A 17,875-nucleotide genomic window follows, 5' to 3' on the forward strand; every position below is an offset into this window, starting at 1 on the left:
CGGCCGTTCTGGCCCCTAACATACTCGGTATTGAAAGCATACCATACCAATGCAGACTGTCTCGTTCTGCCACAAAAACAGACGTACTGTAAGTCGCATCTATGAGATGCATACCATCAGCTCCTACCTCCTACAAAGAGTCATTTGACCTTCTCAGAGTTATACAAACGACTAAGAGAGTGGTCCACTTTTGCTATTTTCTTCTTCTTTTCGTGTGGATGTGCAACTTGTACTACGACCATGGTCCGCTTGTTCGATGACGCAAGCCCACGCTATCGGTATCGATCGTAACAGTCAGATTCCTCACCAATGGTTGATGGTATTTAGCCTATTCCATTGGCTGTCCAACTGTAAACCTGCCCCTTTCGAAAGTGATCCGCCACAAAAACCAATTCCCTGGGCAGATATGCGCCACCAATTTTTGCCTCCAATCCTCTCCGTGAGTGGACGCAAAGAAGAATCCCAGCCAGCAAAGACAAAAAAAAAGAAAAAAGAAAAAAGAAAAAAAGTGTTTTTTTAATGTGAACCACATCCCAGTGCCAAACAAATGCTTGAGACATAGCCAATCGGGCCCTTTCCAGCGATTTGCAACGGAGTCTTCCGTCCACAGACTCAGTTCCACACTGGAAGAACTCCCATGGAGTTGATCATATATTTTGTGTGGTCCACTGCTGTCGACGGAGAACAGCAATCTATTCAGCAATTGTCCATGCTTCTTGACCGTTACATTTCGGGTTAGAGCGGTGAGAACTATGTATCGCGCTCGAGAGTAGGAGCGATCATAAAGGAGGCGGTCATAATGAAAAGGGGGTAATCGGCATAGAGAAGGACCAGATCCGGCCTTGTGGTGTGAGCTGAAATTGGTTCAGTGTGGGCAGAACTCCATTGATCACATAGCAATTGACATATCCCGAAGACACTGCAACCGTGGAATGTCCGTTCCAGATTAAATGTCTAGACCTGGAGACAGCATCGAGCTACAGTAGTGAGCACGCACGGCGAATCTCTTGTGGAACCGACTAGCTATCCTATATTTGTTGTAACGATTACTGTAAGTCGACAGGTTGACTGGGGGTTGATAGTTGGCATAGCAGCAAAATTGAATTTGCACGACCTAAAGAACCAGGCCTTGTATTACAGAATGCGGGGAAATGCGACATCGCAATTCTCCCCACGAGTGATAATGCTCAATGGTGAGCATGTATGTTGATGCTCTCGACCCGGCGGCCGAGCTTATCGGCCTCCGTTGCTCCCCTGCGCCCTCGCGACGTCACTCCGCCAAGAGTAACCGCTGCAACGAGTGACTGACGCCGTCAGTGTATGTGCATTCGCGCTCTAACTCCCTACAAGCACCACTGTATTGATTATATACCACCACTTGCGGGTATGATGGCGGTACGGCGTTCCGCTCGTCTGAGCGCACTTCCCACTAGCAAAGTACCAGTGCTGCAGCCAACCACCACCGCACAAGCCAGGAGCAGCAGCAGCAGCAGCAGCAGCAGCAGCCGCCAACCGAGCAACAAGATCTCCAAAGCACGAAAACCATCAGCCAGGGGCAAGAAAGCCCTGCATGCAACGGCCCCAGAGCAGATTACCCCTTCAAGCTCGACCCCAGCCAAGTCTACACCCTCATCCGCCACAGCGCCCTCCGACTCGGAGAACAACAGATCAGCAGCGCCTGCTAACATCTGGGACCCCGTGCCTGGTAATCATGATCACAGCGCGAGCAGACCTCGTCAGACCATCACCCCTCCTCCTCTCGACCGGCCCGTCGAACCGCACCGCACCAACGCTACTCTCCTGACCCCGCACGGCTCCTCACTCGTCGCTTACCCTCCCGGAACGGAGAATGAGTCGCCCACCAAGACCGGCCGACCACGGCCGACCGCCACGACGGGGACACTCCTCGAGAAAGCAATTGCCCATCTCATCGCGACGGACCCTCGACTCGAACCGATCATCAAGGCCCATCCGTGCCCGCTCTTCACCCCGGAGGGGCTGGCGGAAGAGATCGACCCCTTCCGAAGCCTGGTCCAGAGCATCATTGGACAACAGGTATCTGGCGCGGCGGCCAAGTCGATCCGCGATAAATTCGTGGCATTGTTCACAACTACAGGAGAGAACGGGACGGATGCGGACAGGTTTCCGACGCCGGAGGACATCATCAAGATGGATATTGAGACGCTGCGGGCAGCGGGCCTCTCCCAGCGCAAGGCCGAGTATATCCTGGGGCTGTCGCAGAAATTCGCGGACGGGGAATTGAGCGCGCGGATGCTGCTGAACGCTACGGACGAGGAGCTGGTCCAGAAGCTGACGGCCGTGAGGGGCTTGGGCCTCTGGTCCGTGGAGATGTTTGCTTGCTTTGCCTTGAAGCGGATTGACGTCTTCTCGACCGGTGATCTGGGCGTGCAGTACGTCAACCCTCTTCCTCGTTGCCTCCACCGTCGAATGTAGTCCGCTGATAAGTTTTTCTCAGGAGAGGATGCGCCGTGTTTACAGGAAAGGATGTAAGTAAGTTGAAGGGGAAAGGTGGAGGTAAGTTCAAATATATGGCTGAAAAAGACATGCTGGAGTTGGCCGCCAAGTACGCCCCATACAGGTACGTGTTGAACATGCTATGTGCTATGAGCGCTCTTCCTCGCTTACATCTATCCTAGAAGCCTCTTCATGTGGTACATGTGGCGAGTGACAGATGTAAATCTCGCCGTGATGAGCTCATAGCTCTGGGAAGAGTAAGTGATGATATAAAGGCCCTTGGTCTGCACAGTCCATCGAAGGATGCATATAAGACTATAGAGCTGTATACAGCCAACCTTCTGGGCTAGCTAGCTCCCTAGATATAAAAGGATATTTGGATAGCAAGGCGGGCACGACCCAATGAATCCATGCATTTTGTGTAGAAGCCCGAGTTCTCCATTGGATGACGTAAACCATGTTTTTATCTAAAGGCATGACACTCGAGGCATGGAGCGTTGCAAACGGCTACGGTCATTGCAAACTGCACAATGAATTGAAGCATAGCAAAAGATTGAGGACAGATGGATTTGTACAGTATCAGTACACGTGGTGGAGCGACATATCAAAAGGTTCGATGAAGCGTTAGCTGGGTGCCAGTGGTGGGTAGCATCTCAGCTGGAATCGGACAAGGTAAACTCTTTTTCTCATTTCTATCCCGACCGTCCACGATTCCTGACGACAACAGTCTAATTCCGGTAACAAAAGGGCTCGAATTAATGAATCAATTACCGGCGGACGACGAGGGTGTCGAGGTCTTCACGCTCCTTCTTCTCCTTCTCGATCTCGCGGATGATGGGGCTCAGGTACTCAACATCCTGTGGTCATCATTAGTATATGTGGTCGGATGGTTGGGAATTGGTCGGGACAGAGAGATATAGCCAGTCCGTGCATCGTTCTCCAAGTTCCGTCCAGGTGACAAATCCGGCTCACGGGATTGGCCGGGACGTTTTGCGGAGAACTGAACGGCCTATACTCGGAAGGCATGGATCAGATTCGACTCACCTCCTCGGGCTTGGTCTGCTCAGCAGGGGGGAGAAGGGTGTGAGAGACGGAGCACTGTTTCCGAGCTTCGTTAGCCTGTTGCTTCTTTGTGATATCGGGGTACTCGGTAGGGCGAACCTGGAATGCTCTGCGGATACGGAAGATGCGGTCGTAGGCCTCCTTGGGAGGAAGACGCTTCAGAGCAGTCTGAACAACGTCGCTCTCCTCGGGGATCAGGTCGTCGGCCCTACGCCCGGTCAGTTCATGGTGCTTTTGGACGCAAACGCGAAGGATAATTTGTCCAGGGCAGGCAGCGATGCGGGTATGAGCAAGGGTTCACAAAAGATATCATGAGAAGTTCATAATATACCCTCCGGAGTCTTTCACCATTGTATACCGAATACATCGAATGCCAGTCTGAGCAGATTGAATGGCGAGGACACCTACTTAAGACCGAGTCTTCTGTAGCCGGCGGCGTCGGTGTACCACTGAGCGAGTGGCGTCATCCAGCGCTTGAGCCATGGGCGCTTGACGATGAAGTTGGTGATGGAAGGAGCGGACATTGTGATAGATCCCAGCAGCGGGTGTGAGAAAGTCCAATTGACAAGGTGGTGTGGCGGGGGAGGACTGCGAGATGTCAAGGCAAGCTTAGCAGGAGATGACCCGACGTTGGAGATTGTGCAAAACGGAGGTTCGGCGGGTGAACTTTCCCAAAAACATCCGATTCTGCGCCTGAGGCACCAAGAATTGTCCGATTTTGTCCATAATATGTCTCACGTGATAGGTTCCCCGAGCATCCCTGTCGACACCCTGGTGGACTGTCGGTGCCTCAGGCCCTAACGGCGCTTGGTGCCGGTCTATTGTGGATTTACTCCACCTGACTTAGAGCGAGCGTTGCTGCTAACTAACGCAGTTCAATTCATCTCGCCCACACGACTCCGTCCTTTTCCGTGTCTTTCAAGTTCCCTGCTCCCACTTGAGTTACTGGCTTCTATGCTCATTTCCCTAGAATCTTCATTGCTAGCTAGGCATGGGGATCATCACTCGCTGAACATATTTTCACTTGAAAGGTTCTGCCATTCCGACTCCGATAGGAGCGTTGAGTCGATCTTCCAGACCCCGCCCCCGTCTGTTCCCCCGACAGGGTAACCTCGCAACGCATCAAGCAATCGCTGGGCAGCCTCGGCTTACAGGGGTGTCATCAGCGTTTTCCTCAGTTTGAGTACCGCTATCTCGTCGCCCGTGCTCTCAAGGACGCCGCTCTTCCGCATTTCACCACGATTTGATAAAGGATCATACTGGGTTCCGGAGCGAGCACCGATATGCTCGGATCCGGGAACCCTCGGTGACTTATAAAACGAATTAATAACTGCTTGGGCGCTGGCTGCGAACATGTATTCCGAAGGACATGGCTCTTCGGATGCCGCCAGCAGTTCTCAAGAACAGCAGGGTCCTGCATCGCCTTCCACGCCGGATACACCGCCTCCCATGCTGACGAACCTGACCTTCCTTGATCGCCTCGAGATGATCTCCACGCGCATACCTGATGTCTGGATTACACCCTTCTGTGGAGCTAGTGCGGGTGTAGCGTCGGGTATAGTGACCTGTCCCTTGGATGTGATCAAGACCAAACTGCAGGCTCAAGGTGGATTCGCACGACGGCGCGGCAAGGCGGTCGAAACGAAGGAACTGTATCGGGGCATGCTTGGTACTGGACGAGTAATTTGGCGGGAAGATGGAATCCGAGGTTTATATCAAGGACTGGGTCCCATGCTGCTGGGATACCTTCCGACGTGGGCTGTCTATCTGGCTGTTTACGATCGTTCCCGGGAATATTTCTATGAGACTACTGGTAAGAGAGTTCTCTTTTTTCACGGATGACGCTGCTGACTTTACTCAATAGACAGCTGGTGGCTTTCCAGAGGGTACGCGTCTCTGACAGCTGGCGCCTGCTCTACACTTGCGACGAACCCGATCTGGGTCATCAAGACGCGGCTTATGTCCCAAAGCCTTAGATCTAGCAGTGAAGGGCTTCGGGCCCCGTGGCAGTATAACAGCACCTGGGATGCCGCTCGGAAGATGTACAGGACTGAAGGGATTCGCTCATTTTATTCGGGACTCACGCCGGCGCTATTAGGCTTGACGCATGTCGCCATTCAGTTTCCCCTATACGAATACTTGAAGATGGCTTTCACCGGATATGGGATCGGGGAGCATCCTGACAACGGCAGTTCTCACTGGATCGGAATCACTGCCGCCACTTTTCTTAGCAAGGTCTGCGCTAGTACCGTCACCTATCCACACGAAGTGCTTCGGACGAGACTTCAGACTCAGCAGCGGACGTCTCCAGCATCCTCCCCAGAGGAAATTGCGTTCCGGGGTGGATTGGACCATCCCCCGGATCGTGGTCGCCCTCCAGGCGCGGCTTCCTCGGACGGAATGCCCAATCGGCCGCGATACACTGGAATTATCCGCACTTGCCAGACGATTCTCAGAGAAGAAGGCTGGCGTGCATTTTACTCTGGAATTGGCACGAATTTGTTCCGTGCTGTACCGGCTGCGATGACTACCATGCTTACCTATGAATACCTCCGGAAGGCCATTTCGCACATACAACATGAAGGAAAGCTGAAGCTGGAAGTGCAAGAGGGCAAAGCCAGCGACTCTTCTGATGCGTTATAAATTACTAGATCATTAAAGTATTGTTATGAGGACATGCAACGGAGGGATGATCGTGTTTGCTGCTTGTCGCTTATCGGGCCATTGATGATTGAAGAGATTTGAGGCTCTTTTGTTGGCTTGCTTCCACGTTACACATTGTTCTATGGATGATACCTCGGCCTTGTATCAATGGTGGTGCCGGGGTAAAGTGACAGGCCCTGACATGTGAAGCTTCGATTGTTTCCTGTTCTTGTGGTTCGCCATTTTGTGGTACTGAGCGTCTTCCCTTTTTCATGAACAGAATTAAGTCATCAATGCAATTGTATATAGTCTGTCGTACAACACTTTCCTCTCTGTCATATTTTTCTGTTCTTTCCACTCTATACTAGATAGTAGCCAGGCTCTCCACTTTTGCCAATATCAGCTCCTTGGGTGAACCTTCAGGATCCAAGTACTAAGGTAGGCCAATACAACGCGATACTTGAATCGAATATTGTCAACCAGCCAGCCAATAAGATGCTATTTCCTGTAAGCGGTGAAATCACGTGATACACACACTAAAATATCCCGCTGCGACTTTTCGAAAAGTTTTCCCTCTCTTCCATACTCGCATCCTTGCTCAGGTTACTCTGTTGAGCCAAACTGCCATGATGGAGGCAAGCGCTTCAACGGAGGTGTCGATCGCCACACTATGATCCGGAATGCCTCACCATGGAGCGACCGCGCGCCACTCCTTAGCATCGAATCTGGAATGATCATGATGCTATTATCCCCCAGCATCCAATAGGCCTTGATGAGGGCCTCATCAGAATGAATCGGTTTTCCAGACGTCAGGTCGCAGCGACCGTTCAGTCCTCCCTCCTCCAGCACACCTATCCATTGATATGATGAACATTTTTCAAATGGTAGATCCTGGTAGTCTTCATAAGGCCTGGGATATGACTATTCATACACTGAAAATTCTGACTCATGGATCTATTGCTTATGGGTGTCGGGTGGGCTTGACTTGATACGATTCTGCTGATCATTCCTGATGGTGGAAGCTGTTTATTACTAGTAGTTTGTTGTCTTTGGGCCAGAGCCCAGATTCACAGCTCCTGTTTACCTCTGCAAGGCTAACCGGCCTGGAGCATATATATCTCTTCTGCCACATAGAGACACAATAATGCAAAAGCACAAATCTAAGTACAGAACAAGACCATCCAAGGCAAACCAGCCAGCTGTAGCCTGTAGCTCTTCTCTTTCCAAGCAAGGTTTTAAATATCAAGCAATCGGAATTTTATGCGCGCGAATCAAGCGTCCTTGCCGCCCCGGCTTTCCTCCAAAGCCTGCTGGACCCAGGATTGTTGAGCGTCCGCCCGCTTGGGACGGGGATTGGTGGTGCTAGTGATGGGGGAAGAGGACTGTGCTTCGCGACGGGCAGTGTGGATGGAACTGATGCAGTAAGAGCAGAGGATGACCGCCATGGTGAAGGCGGCTATGGGGGCGTTGAGGGACTGGAGATTCGATACATGGTCAGATAGGGTTGATGTTGATGTTGTGGTGGTGGTGGTGGTGGTGGTAGATTAGTCATCCTCATACAAGAGGGAAGTATGGAGTTGGGGGAGACAAGAGGGAGAAAAAAAGTACGAGTATAATGACTAGACTACACGCCTGTCAACTTACCCCCGACGATCGGCCCAATGTCTTTCCGGCCATGATATTGGAAAGCTTATAGGAAGGGTGGGTGTTCTGATACGTAGTGAACTGTAAGACCAGCACGTAGCCTGTTCAGCGGCCACGATTGTTGGCTAGTGTGGACAGGCTTTCGGGGGAATAGTAGCCGGGGCCAGGGTTGTTCCGAGGTAGACGTAGACAAACAGAGGGCGGAGGTGGGAAGTGGAAAGTGGAAAGTGGGAACTGGAAAGCAGTGGGCACAACTGAATGGCAATGGGCAAAAATTATCAGATGAAGGCCAGGACGATAACTAGTCGAGCGGTAACCATCGGGAACCGGGGACGAGACCTTGAGTGCTTGGTAATGCCGCCTGCAGACCGTTCCCGTTGGCCGAAGTGCCCGCCATACCAGAACCAGACTAGAACGAACTGTTCTTCCCGCGGGCACTTGGACTGTACAGTAGACACCATTCGGTACGAATGCAATCCAGTCGCAGCAACGCGATAAGAAAGGCTTCAGCAAAACGAACCAACAGTCACCACTCAACCTCCCTGTACTGCATTTCCTGTACTTATTTCTTCGTTGCGACAAAGGGGGAGCGAACGTCATTCCGAAGACCGCATTTCCTCGTATCTCCGAAGCCGGTCCGCGGAGGCAACGGGGTTTCTGGAAAGGGATTAGCGTCGGTGAATAAGACGGACGGACTAAGCTAGTAGTTCAACTTTCCCTCCCTCCATCAAATCAATCATTGACTATCAATCTTCCATCACACATTTCGCCGTCCAGTTCATCAACCCTTTCTTCTCCCAACCTCATCAACGACCACCACTTCTGTTGCTCAAAACCATTACCATACCTTCCTAACAACCTCTTGCACGATACCCTTTCTCTTTTTTCTTCGCCTCTCACATAACCACAACAATGTTCCGCCGTCTCGTAACAGTCGCTCCCCGCTCCGCGGGCGCTCTCTCGCCTCGCATCATCGCTCCCGCCGTCGCCGGCATGCAGCAGACCCAGACCTCGAGCCTGCGGGCGGCGTCCACTCCGTCTCCTCTCCAGCAGCAGCGCCGGGGCTACCACGAGAAGGTCCTCGACCACTACTCCAACCCCCGCAACGTGGGCTCCATGGCCAAGAGCGTCGACGTCGGCACGGGTCTCGTCGGTGCCCCCGCCTGCGGTGACGTGATGAAGCTCCAGATCCGCGTCGACAAGGACACCAAAGTGATCAGCGACGTCAAGTTCAAGACCTTCGGCTGCGGCAGCGCCATCGCCAGCTCCAGCTACCTGACCGAGTTGGTCCGCGGCATGACCCTCGACGAAGCCGCCAAGATCCGCAACACTGATATCGCCAAGGAGCTGTGCTTGCCTCCTGTCAAGTGTATGTTTCTCTTCCCCTTCGATCTCCTGCTTTCCTCTCTGTGGTAGTCATCGAGAATGTGACATCATGGTCATCAAGTTTTCCTTTCCCCAACTAACCCGTCCCCCCCTTTCTTAGTGCACTGCTCCATGCTCGCCGAGGATGCCATCAAGTCCGCCATCTCCGATTACTACACCAAGAACCCCAAGGCTGTCAAGACCAACCTGGCGGGTACTGGTGCCTCGATCCCGGACCTCCATGCTCAGCCCGAGAAGGCGGCCCCTGTCGCCTAAATATGACACAAAAGTCCGAACAAAATCGAAAATACAAAAACAATTTTGAAGAAAAAATAAGGCGATACCATGATACGAATACCTTACCTTGCATCGATTTTTTTTATTCCCGACCCACCGGAATTGGAGGCTGAGCAATGAATGATGGACCTCGAGTCATGATCGCCGCAAGCTAATGGTTCTTGTCTCTTCTTTCATTTTGTGAGAGACAAGGAAAACAAAAAAGCAGTAGCTGTGTGGGACAAAGACGTTCGCTTTTTTCTTTCTTGTTCTTGATTGTGGATCTGGGACGGAGTTATCTGTTTCTTCACTTCAATACTGTACAGCAATTTTTGTGTCTTCTTCTTTCTTTTTTTCTTTTTTTGCGAGCTTTACTCTCCCAGCTAAGCAAGGCAAGACAAGGCAGGCCATTGTGATTAAGTTGACTCGGTGATTACTACAATATATATCAATACTTCCATACCTTCATCATTTCCCTCTTCGTTTTCTATGTGGAATGGTTGCAGCGGGATTTATCTGATTCGCCACAGTTTACGTAGTGCGGACTGACATCATCAGCCATCCATCCATCCATGGTATACTTCATCTGACAATTGACACCTGAACATTGAGGATTCCCGTGCTTGCATGAAACAAGAAATCTACCCTTGCGTTCTATACTATATGAGCCACTAAATATACACCTAGCTTTTCTCAAGAAGATAGTCTATCGAGCCAAAATCACGGACCAAGATGCACAGAAAACCACAAAACAAGGAGGATGTGGTTGAACGCCATAGAAATGCACAAATCGTGCGAAGCTGCAAGACGACCTCTACAGCATTTACTCTGAAAGCTCGAGGGCGGGCTCTCGCGGTGCGAGGTGGAAGGATGCAGGTGAATCGGAACGAGGTGTAGTAGACTGTACAGAGGGATTAAAACACGCTGCTCTATACCAACCCAAAGCGACTCTTCAGTGATAGGAGAGCCTCGTAGACAGAAAGCTTCAGTTCCACGCGCAGGAAGCCGGTCCATGCGCAAAGGAAACGCCAGAAGTTTGAAGGACGGAGAACACCGCCTGTTTCGTAAACGGCTTCCATTTGTTCCTCGAAGACGGTGCGAGTTGCGTATCGTGCGAGAATGAGGAACGTGCGAATGGGCCCTTGGCGAGTTTGCAGGTTTTCGTCAAGACTGCGGGCTGAAATGATATGTTAGAAATATGTAGCCATGCTTAGCAGGAAGAACACGACTTACTCAGGTCGTTTGTCTTTAGGATCAGAAGGATGATACGAGGAACTTGGCCCAGCAGTTCGACGAGTTGTTGCAACATGCCTTCACCGAGTGCACCGGACATGCTCTCCCTCTCTGCGGACGTGCGGGCGGAAGTGATGTCCTTTTTCTTGAGAACCATGTAGTCTCGTCCAGTAATGGCGCTGGCGAAGAGAGGGAACTGCTCATCCGTTATACCGGCAACTTTGTGCGCGGATTCCCGCATGCGCGACTCATCGGCTTCGATCACCGCCAGCCAGAGCTTTGCATAGTTGCGACGCAGGTCTTGAGGAATGTCCCGGTAGAGTCCATGGTCGTAAAGTACGATATCGAAGTTGTGACGTCGACCGTTGGGGTTGAGACGGATAGCGATGTTCCCCCCATGTGGATCGCAATGCAAGGGAGCGTTGGCGCCGAAAATCATTTCGTTGAAGATATGTGCCAATGCGGCGGAAACCTCATCCCGGTCAATGTGATTGGAATCCAGGAACTCAAGGTCGTCGGGTCGTCGTCCGGAAAGAAACTCCATAACGAGGATACGCTTCTGGGCCCACATCACTAATATTTGTGTTAGTCCGCCAATCGACTCGGCCATATGTATACTTAACTCAGATAACACACCTTCTGGAATGACTAGTGGGGCATCTGAATGCTTCTTGAAGTATTCCTTTGTCCGCATAGCATTTTCAGCTTCCATCCGAAAATCCAATTCTTGTGGCAGCGACAGGTCCATCTCTTTCGACAACCATTCCAAATCGTATTCCGGGAAGAAGCGCTTCAACGTCGAAAAGGTGAATCGAGTCAATGCCAAATCAAGCGGCGCCCACTCTGCCAATGCAGGATGTTGCACCTTGACCGCGACTTTCTGACCAGTTTCCTTGAGCGTAGCAACATGCACCTGGGCGAGAGAAGCGGCGCCGATAGGCTGTGGGTCGAAGGATGAGAAGAGCTCATCGATACGACGACCAGTATCAGCGACGAACATCGCTTCGACGGACTCGATGGACGAAACGGGGCATTTATCCTGAAGAGGAATGAAGGTTGTCGTCCATTCCAAGGGCAGCAAGTATCCCATACTGCTCAGATGTTGTCCTAGTTTGATGAAGATCGACCCATTCTGCTCGAGAACACGCAGCGTGCGGTCCGCGCAACGCTTGTGACAGGCCCGTATCGCTTCGTCCCGTTCTCCAGGGGTGGATGTTTCTTGCTTGAGGGTAACACGGTAACTGGTTGCGACCATGTGTGAGTAAGCCTGCCCTACTGGAACTTGGTGCTAAAAGAAGAAGATCTGGTATACTCACTCATTGATACAGATGGCGAGGGCACCGACGACTCGTCCAGTGCGCGCTGCCGCACGGTAGTAGTGCTGAACCTCATCCGAGTATGCTACTGCCGCAATGGCGATAGCTCCACCGATCACAACATATCTGAGTCCTCTGTTGTGCGATTTCCCCGGTCCAGACTGCCTCGTGTCATTCCGTCCCGAGGTCGCGGAGGTGGCTGCATTCCGAGTAGGAAACGGCGGTAGTGATAGTGAATGATCGCCGATACGGCGTCGCTGAGTTGCGAAAGGGCGTGTAGTTGCAGATGAGAGCAAACGAGAAGTAATAGGAGGAGTCGACGAACGAGTTAGGGGGGGGTTCAGGTGGGCAAGATTGGATCGTATGACCACCGCGGGATCAAAATTGTTGGAAGCCCGCAGCGGGATGCGGAGCGCCGCCCTCATCCCGAACACGAACAATGCCGTCTAGAGAGCGACCACAAGTCGACAGAAACGAAGGCTTGGACGGTGTATTTCATCCGTGCCAGCACCGGAATCCTAGGGAGGGTTTGATTGATGAAAGAGAGGATGCAGAGAAAGGACAAGAGAGCGAGGGAGAGCGAGAGAGAGGGACTATGGAAAGAGAAGGGAGGCAAGCAGGCAGGCAGGCAGGCAAGCCGTGGTGACCGCCGCGTCGCAATTTCCTCGCACCTTTTTTTTGCCTGGCCGGAATCGCCCATCGCCAATCGCCAATCGCGGCTTTTCCGCTCCCGAAGATCGCCACCACCCGGACGAGGTTTTATTTACACTTTTCATTCTAGCTTACAATATGCAGCACCCTGGGTGTAGGACACCATATGTGAATAGTTCGCCTTTCCTTGGTTCCTTTGTACACCACCATCTTCGTTCTCCTCGAATATGCATAGCGCCCATACGAACGGCCGCACTGGATGTCATCAATGGTTATTTACAACATATCGGCCGTTGCGACGAATAAGTCCCAGGATCCCTGTAGCTTGTAGCCTCCTCCAACAATATGCCCTGAACACCATACTCTGCTACCTTAGCTGTTCGGCTTTCGTGCGTCCTGATGCAGCTCTGATGGATGACTGGGAGAAAAAGGCCAGAAAACAGGTCTGTCGGCAGCGAAATCTCAGAAGCAGAGCGCTGCGACTCCTTCCTCAATGTAGCCTAAACATGCCAGAAGGTTTCTCACAAAACCCGAATGGCACGATCGGTGCAGCATAAGTAGGGATAGATGCGTTGAGTCAAGGGGCTTTGGACGTCCAATCCGCCTCAGTATGTGTCGGACGTCGGCGCTGCGGAAGAATTGAGCGACGACGCGATAATGAGCTTGCAGGCCTGGACTCGTCTTCCGCCAGGAAATCGACGTGAGATAGTCGGTTACCGACGCCTCGTGAAATCCTATTCCTCGAAGCTCCAGGTGCGGGATTGACTCCCGCCGTGAGGCTGGAACTTAGCCCATCTCGACTTCCAGGTCGAAGAGCCAGTGCTGAGCTACCGAGGGCATTTCGGGGATGGCGTTGGCTTTCTCGCCCGTCAAAGTAAGCCTTGGACTGACTGAACCGATTCATCTGTGGAGTGGCCGGGGCCGATTGATTTGCAAGCAGACTTGGTGGAGTGGTTGAATTACTCCGCCGTCTAACGCCTGGTTTGCGCTTTTCTAAGTGATATGATTCACTTTTCTCATTAGACTGTATCAGCTTGCCGGCCATGTCCCTGACCAAAATTGCTGGGTCGTGTTCAAGTTCTCGAATTGCGTCCAGGAGACCGTATCTGGCAAGAAGGCCACCCTGCTCCTCGCTGGAATCGCAGATACTCGATATAATGCGCAGCATGTTGAGCCGTACCGCAGCTTTGTTGTGGCGTAATTTCTGTCCAATCTTGGTGAATATGTCGGGTCTTGCGAAAGTCGATGCAATCGGCGGGCTTAGCCTGAGAAGTTTCTGGAGTGGCTCCAGGAGATTCTCAAAAGCGTTTGCCTTGGAGACAGTCAAACACCTGAGAATAGAGTCTGTAAATGAAACTCGTTCATAACGATTATCAAGGAGATGCTCCTCGACCTTAGCAGTTTCTTCTTGAAGCCTTTAATCGCGCGGTTAGCCTAAGGTAGATGCTATCGGGATCGAGCACTGACCAGTTGACAATAGCATCCAGAGCTGTAACTTGCCAGTACGGGTCTGACAGAAGAGAGATGTAGAATGCAAGCCCTTTGTTACGCCACAGTTCACGACGACCGACCTTCCCAGAATGCGCCATGTCACAGAGAATAGGCAAGGCAAACTCCTTCAAAGGCCGCTCTGTTTTCACAATTTTCTGAAGAAGAGGTACGATGCCATTCAAAGCTGCATCTTCTTGTCGAGACTTATTCAGGCGACACATGTTGTAGATAGTGTTGAGGATCTGGTTGGAAACCTCCCGGAAGTGTGGGCGTTTGATGGTAGATCGTAACAAGTCTGTAAGAACATCGATTGCATTTGAGTTCTGAAGCGCGTCGAGTGTTGTGGAAAGCATTGACAAGTTCTTAATGAACTTCAGCATAGTGATTTGGTGTGGCGGTGTCATCCGTCTTAATTCCTTCAAGACTCCTAATCCGAGAGTCAGTGATTGTCTCGAGTATGAAGCTTTGTTCTGGCTCCCTTACTATGCAATACCGTTCGCTCTGCCACCATTTCCTTCACATGGTTTTCGGCCTGCGAGAATATGAAGAAGATGTTTGCAATCCGGCCCTCGACGATCTCAGCTAATTCGCCTTCTTCATCCAGCACGCGACTGAGAACGAGTGATAAGGGATCCAAGACAGAATTGCGTGACAATATTCTACAAAAGTCATTCTTTGGCGTAGAACCCTGTTTCTCGTTAGATCTTGCCTGGCGAGTTTAACAGCGCAAGTCGGTACTTACCTGCAATTCAAAGACACTCCAAATTCCGTTGACGCCAATAAGGACCAAGTCACGCTCGTCCTCATAGTCATCTTCCAAGAACTCAACTAAAACATTGAGACCACCCGCACTGACGAACATTTGCAGGGTAAGAGTTGAAGTTTGGTACATCTGCTGCACAAAGGCTGCCGCTTCGAGACGAATCTCTCTCGGGTATTTCTTGGCGGCGAACTCATTTATGATGGGAATTCCGCCCACGAAGCAAAGATTCTCTTGGATGTCGTAGTCATTGAAGATGATCGCATTGACAATGCGCAACAGGCAGAGTATAATGTCACGCCGACGGCATATGTCCAGTATCTCCAAGATCGGCAGCATTCCATGAGCGCTAATAATGATGTTCTTCGTTTCAGGTAGGTCACAGAACACAGTCAACAATTGTTCGGAGATTTCCCCCAGTACGTCCTCATCCTGGGACGTTTTCAAGGAGCTCACGAGCCCTTCAACCTGGCTCTTAAGACGTGCATACTTGTCGCGTGCGATGTTAGCCTCCAAGTCCGTTTCATCAAGTCCCTCTTCGAGTTGTGCGAAAGGATCATCTTCATCATCCTGATCTCCAAGCCACGAGTTGTTTGACAATTTGGAATTGAGTCTCAACGTGCTTTGGTTTGAGTTGTTCTCGCTCTCCGGCCTGTCTAGAGCAACCTCATCGGCACCTAGGATATCAGAGAAATCTTCGTCGCGCTCGTTCTCAGCATATCGCTGGATTTCAAAGTCGGAGCGGGTGCGTTTGACAGATATCCGCTTTCGAAGTTGTGGCTCATGATCTTCATTGCGTTCTGGCGATTCTTGATACCGAACCAGTTCTTTGGATGGCGAGACTGGCGTATCGGTTTCTTCGTCGGTCTCCTAAAATCCGATCAGTACTTGGGGAAAGCGATAAGGCACGACATGCTTACTTGAAAGGCGCTAAGTTTGTGGTCTAGAACATCCTCATTAGCATTGATGAGGTCGGAATAATCCTCGACTGAGTTTTCTTTGAAGAAGGAAGTCGGTCTCTGTGGTTTTAGTGGTGGCACCGGGGTTTTGAGAATTGGCACATTTTGGTGAATGGCAGCTATGGTGGTCTTGGGCTGACTCGGTGTGCTCTCCACTCCTGCTTGCCGCAAAGGATAAGGACGGATGGTTTGCAGGGAGTCTGCTTCGGGAAACCCATTCAGGGAAGAATCATCAGAATCCGAAAAGGCGTCATCTGACTTGAGCACTGTCCCATCGAGTGATGCGAATGCTTTCAGCTTTTCAGATGACAACATGCCCCCAAAGTTATCTTGCGGTCGAAGATGAGGCAGCTGTAACGCGCTTGGGGATATTGCTGTCGCAAAGTCATCATCCCAGTTGTCCTCCTCAGTAGACTCAGGGGATCGATATCGATTAACATGCTTTGAGACCGGACTTGGGAGTGTGTCTGTCGTTGGTGCATACCGAGACGGGCCCAGATCTGGGCGGAACGATGCAGAGCCCTGTGTGTCGAACCTGAAAGGCTTGCGCAGCGTCCCCATTTCGGGAGAACGAAGAGCTTCGTTCCATTCTTGCACACTCTTCACAGCTTCCTCGTATTCGGTCGACTTCTTGGGAACCACTGAGTCTGTTCTGCGAGCATTGACAATCCAGGGGTGCTTAAGAAGTTTTCTTGCCGATACACGAAGGTTGGGATCTTTTTGAAAGCACTGCATCAAGAAATCCTTGACAGCCTGCGAATTCTCTCAGCATTGGGCAGACGAAACGAAGGAATGGGAGAAAATGCTACTGACCGGCGAGGCTCCTTGTGGGAGAGGTGGGTGATCATCATTGACAATGCGGAATAAAGCTGGCATTGGCTGAAGATTGTAGTATGGCGGCTTTCCTTCTAGAAGCTCAATGACAGTGCACCCAAGACTCCAGATATCAGACGAAGTGGTTGCACCCGAGAGCTCTATAACTTCAGGAGCCATCCAGTACGGCGTGCCAACCACGCTGGATTCACTAAGCCCCGTCGTTCGACTGGCGACACCAAAATCTGCAAGCTTGACAAGGCCCTCTTTAGTGGTGAGAATATTGGCTCCTTTGATATCCCTATGGATAACACCTTGTTCATGCAGGTACAAAAGGCCGTGCAGCACTTGTGACATGTACAGGCCAACCAAGTTCTCAGGGAAGCGACCAAAATTCTTCGCAATGGAATGCAAAGAACCATTCTCACAATACCTGAAATGATTAGCGATCTAGTTCCCTCATAATTAGAACACATCTAGTACTCAAGTATGATGTTCAGAGTCTCTGCGGATTTCACAAAGCCTTGATATTTTACAATGTTAGGATGCTGCAACTATATGTCAGCGTCATCTCAACTTTGGATGGAGATTGCTGAAGTCGGCGTCATGTCTTACATCCAAGTTCTTCAAGAGATCGATTTCCAGCTGCGACCCACGGAGTCAGCGACGATCGTGTGGATGGTGAAGTAGCATTTTATGTTTACCATGATGACCCGCAATTCGCTCTTCGGTAAATCTGCCAACTTGATTTGCTTGACAGCAACGGTCTCTCCTGTGTTCCAATTGAGGGCTCTATACACCGAGCCAAACGCGCCTCTGCCTAGGCAGTCACCCAATTGCTTTGTTGCCACGGGCGTTAGCTTGCGGTGTCTCAGTAAGACAAGAGGGCTGGCACCATACAAAATCCTTGAGCTCGGCAACATCTTTCGCCGATGATTTGATCATCCTGCTGTCTTTCCCTTTGTCTTCTCGTTTGGTCGGGCTGGACCCCAGTCTCGTCAGTCGTGATTTGGCCGGAGTGCCTGGTGTTTTGGACGGTGGAGGTGGCCCCTCACTCGGTTCGGATGATCGAGAAACCATTGTCCAAGGGTATTCAGATCTGGTGTCTTATCACTGCTCTGGGTCCACTGATATCCAACAAGATGTCTCAAACAAAAGCGATCGCTCAAACGACAAATAACTCGAAG

At 51.2% G+C, this 17,875-nt stretch overlaps 7 protein-coding genes across 7 annotated transcripts; 3 read left to right on the forward strand and 4 right to left on the reverse strand.

Annotated features, from left to right (window-relative positions):
• Positions 1-1,389: 1,389 nt before the first annotated feature.
• On the forward strand, positions 1,390-2,889 carry alkA (DNA-3-methyladenine glycosylase II; the record flags this gene model as incomplete). The annotated part of the gene is made up of 3 exons (XM_020198727.1): positions 1,390-2,411; positions 2,477-2,599; positions 2,658-2,889. The coding sequence occupies 3 exons, from the start codon at positions 1,390-1,392 to the stop codon at positions 2,719-2,721; spliced, it is 1,209 nt and encodes a 402-aa protein (XP_020058856.1). The 3' UTR covers positions 2,722-2,889.
• Positions 2,890-3,023: 134 nt separating this feature from the next.
• On the reverse strand, positions 3,024-4,151 carry ASPACDRAFT_76916 (ubiquinol--cytochrome-c reductase subunit 7). Its single transcript, XM_020204825.1, has 4 exons — positions 3,946-4,151; positions 3,637-3,745; positions 3,520-3,573; positions 3,024-3,332 (listed from the first exon to the last, which is right to left on the reverse strand). Exons 1-4 carry the CDS (start codon positions 4,059-4,061, stop codon positions 3,243-3,245), a joined length of 369 nt encoding a protein of 122 aa, XP_020058857.1. The 5' UTR covers positions 4,062-4,151; the 3' UTR covers positions 3,024-3,242.
• Positions 4,152-4,431: 280 nt separating this feature from the next.
• Positions 4,432-6,591, forward strand: ASPACDRAFT_1879739 (putative mitochondrial carrier protein). Its single transcript, XM_020198175.1, has 2 exons — positions 4,432-5,350; positions 5,402-6,591. Exons 1-2 carry the CDS (start codon positions 4,891-4,893, stop codon positions 6,178-6,180), a joined length of 1,239 nt encoding a protein of 412 aa, XP_020058858.1. The 5' UTR covers positions 4,432-4,890; the 3' UTR covers positions 6,181-6,591.
• Positions 6,592-7,451: 860 nt separating this feature from the next.
• ASPACDRAFT_41349 (uncharacterized protein) lies at positions 7,452-7,857 on the reverse strand (the record flags this gene model as incomplete). The annotated part of the gene is made up of 2 exons (XM_020200925.1): positions 7,452-7,655; positions 7,825-7,857. The coding sequence occupies 2 exons, from the start codon at positions 7,855-7,857 to the stop codon at positions 7,452-7,454; spliced, it is 237 nt and encodes a 78-aa protein (XP_020058859.1).
• A 751-nt stretch (positions 7,858-8,608) lies between these two features.
• Positions 8,609-9,829, forward strand: ASPACDRAFT_115542 (putative iron-sulfur cofactor synthesis protein (Isu1)). The gene is made up of 2 exons (XM_020195906.1): positions 8,609-9,193; positions 9,311-9,829. Exons 1-2 carry the CDS (start codon positions 8,737-8,739, stop codon positions 9,463-9,465), a joined length of 612 nt encoding a protein of 203 aa, XP_020058860.1. The 5' UTR covers positions 8,609-8,736; the 3' UTR covers positions 9,466-9,829.
• A 565-nt stretch (positions 9,830-10,394) lies between these two features.
• ASPACDRAFT_58829 (ABC1 kinase family protein) lies at positions 10,395-12,439 on the reverse strand (the record flags this gene model as incomplete). The annotated part of the gene is made up of 4 exons (XM_020203391.1): positions 10,395-10,642; positions 10,699-11,271; positions 11,335-11,939; positions 12,015-12,439. 4 exons carry the CDS (start codon positions 12,437-12,439, stop codon positions 10,395-10,397), a joined length of 1,851 nt encoding a protein of 616 aa, XP_020058861.1.
• An 803-nt stretch (positions 12,440-13,242) lies between these two features.
• Positions 13,243-17,768, reverse strand: ASPACDRAFT_24836 (serine/threonine-protein kinase; the record flags this gene model as incomplete). The annotated part of the gene is made up of 10 exons (XM_020199294.1): positions 13,243-14,080; positions 14,133-14,583; positions 14,640-14,844; positions 14,899-15,786; positions 15,837-16,628; positions 16,689-17,121; positions 17,172-17,236; positions 17,304-17,333; positions 17,393-17,527; positions 17,589-17,768. The coding sequence occupies 10 exons, from the start codon at positions 17,766-17,768 to the stop codon at positions 13,243-13,245; spliced, it is 4,017 nt and encodes a 1,338-aa protein (XP_020058862.1).
• Positions 17,769-17,875: the final 107 nt, after the last annotated feature.

This window comes from Aspergillus aculeatus (assembly GCF_001890905.1).
Source record: "Aspergillus aculeatus ATCC 16872 unplaced genomic scaffold ASPACscaffold_4, whole genome shotgun sequence".
In the NCBI taxonomy this organism is placed as follows: Eukaryota; Fungi; Ascomycota; class Eurotiomycetes; order Eurotiales; family Aspergillaceae; genus Aspergillus; species Aspergillus aculeatus.

Excerpts from the sequence above, each read along its gene's own strand:
- ASPACDRAFT_76916 (XM_020204825.1), bottom strand. The coding sequence starts at position 4,061 with ATGTCCGCTCCTTCCATCACCAACTTCATCGTCAAGCGCCCATGGCTC. Across the intron at positions 3,746-3,945 it reads TACAGAAGACTCGGTCTTAA|GGCCGACGACCTGATCCCCG; the intron begins GTAGGTGTCCTC and ends GACCGGGCGTAG. Across the intron at positions 3,574-3,636 it reads GTATCCGCAGAGCATTCCAG|TGCTCCGTCTCTCACACCCT; the intron begins GTTCGCCCTACC and ends GCTCGGAAACAG.
- ASPACDRAFT_1879739 (XM_020198175.1), top strand. The coding sequence starts at position 4,891 with ATGTATTCCGAAGGACATGGCTCTTCGGATGCCGCCAGCAGTTCTCAA. Across the intron at positions 5,351-5,401 it reads ATATTTCTATGAGACTACTG|ACAGCTGGTGGCTTTCCAGA; the intron begins GTAAGAGAGTTC and ends TTTACTCAATAG.
- ASPACDRAFT_115542 (XM_020195906.1), top strand. The coding sequence starts at position 8,737 with ATGTTCCGCCGTCTCGTAACAGTCGCTCCCCGCTCCGCGGGCGCTCTC. Across the intron at positions 9,194-9,310 it reads GTGCTTGCCTCCTGTCAAGT|TGCACTGCTCCATGCTCGCC; the intron begins GTATGTTTCTCT and ends CCCCTTTCTTAG.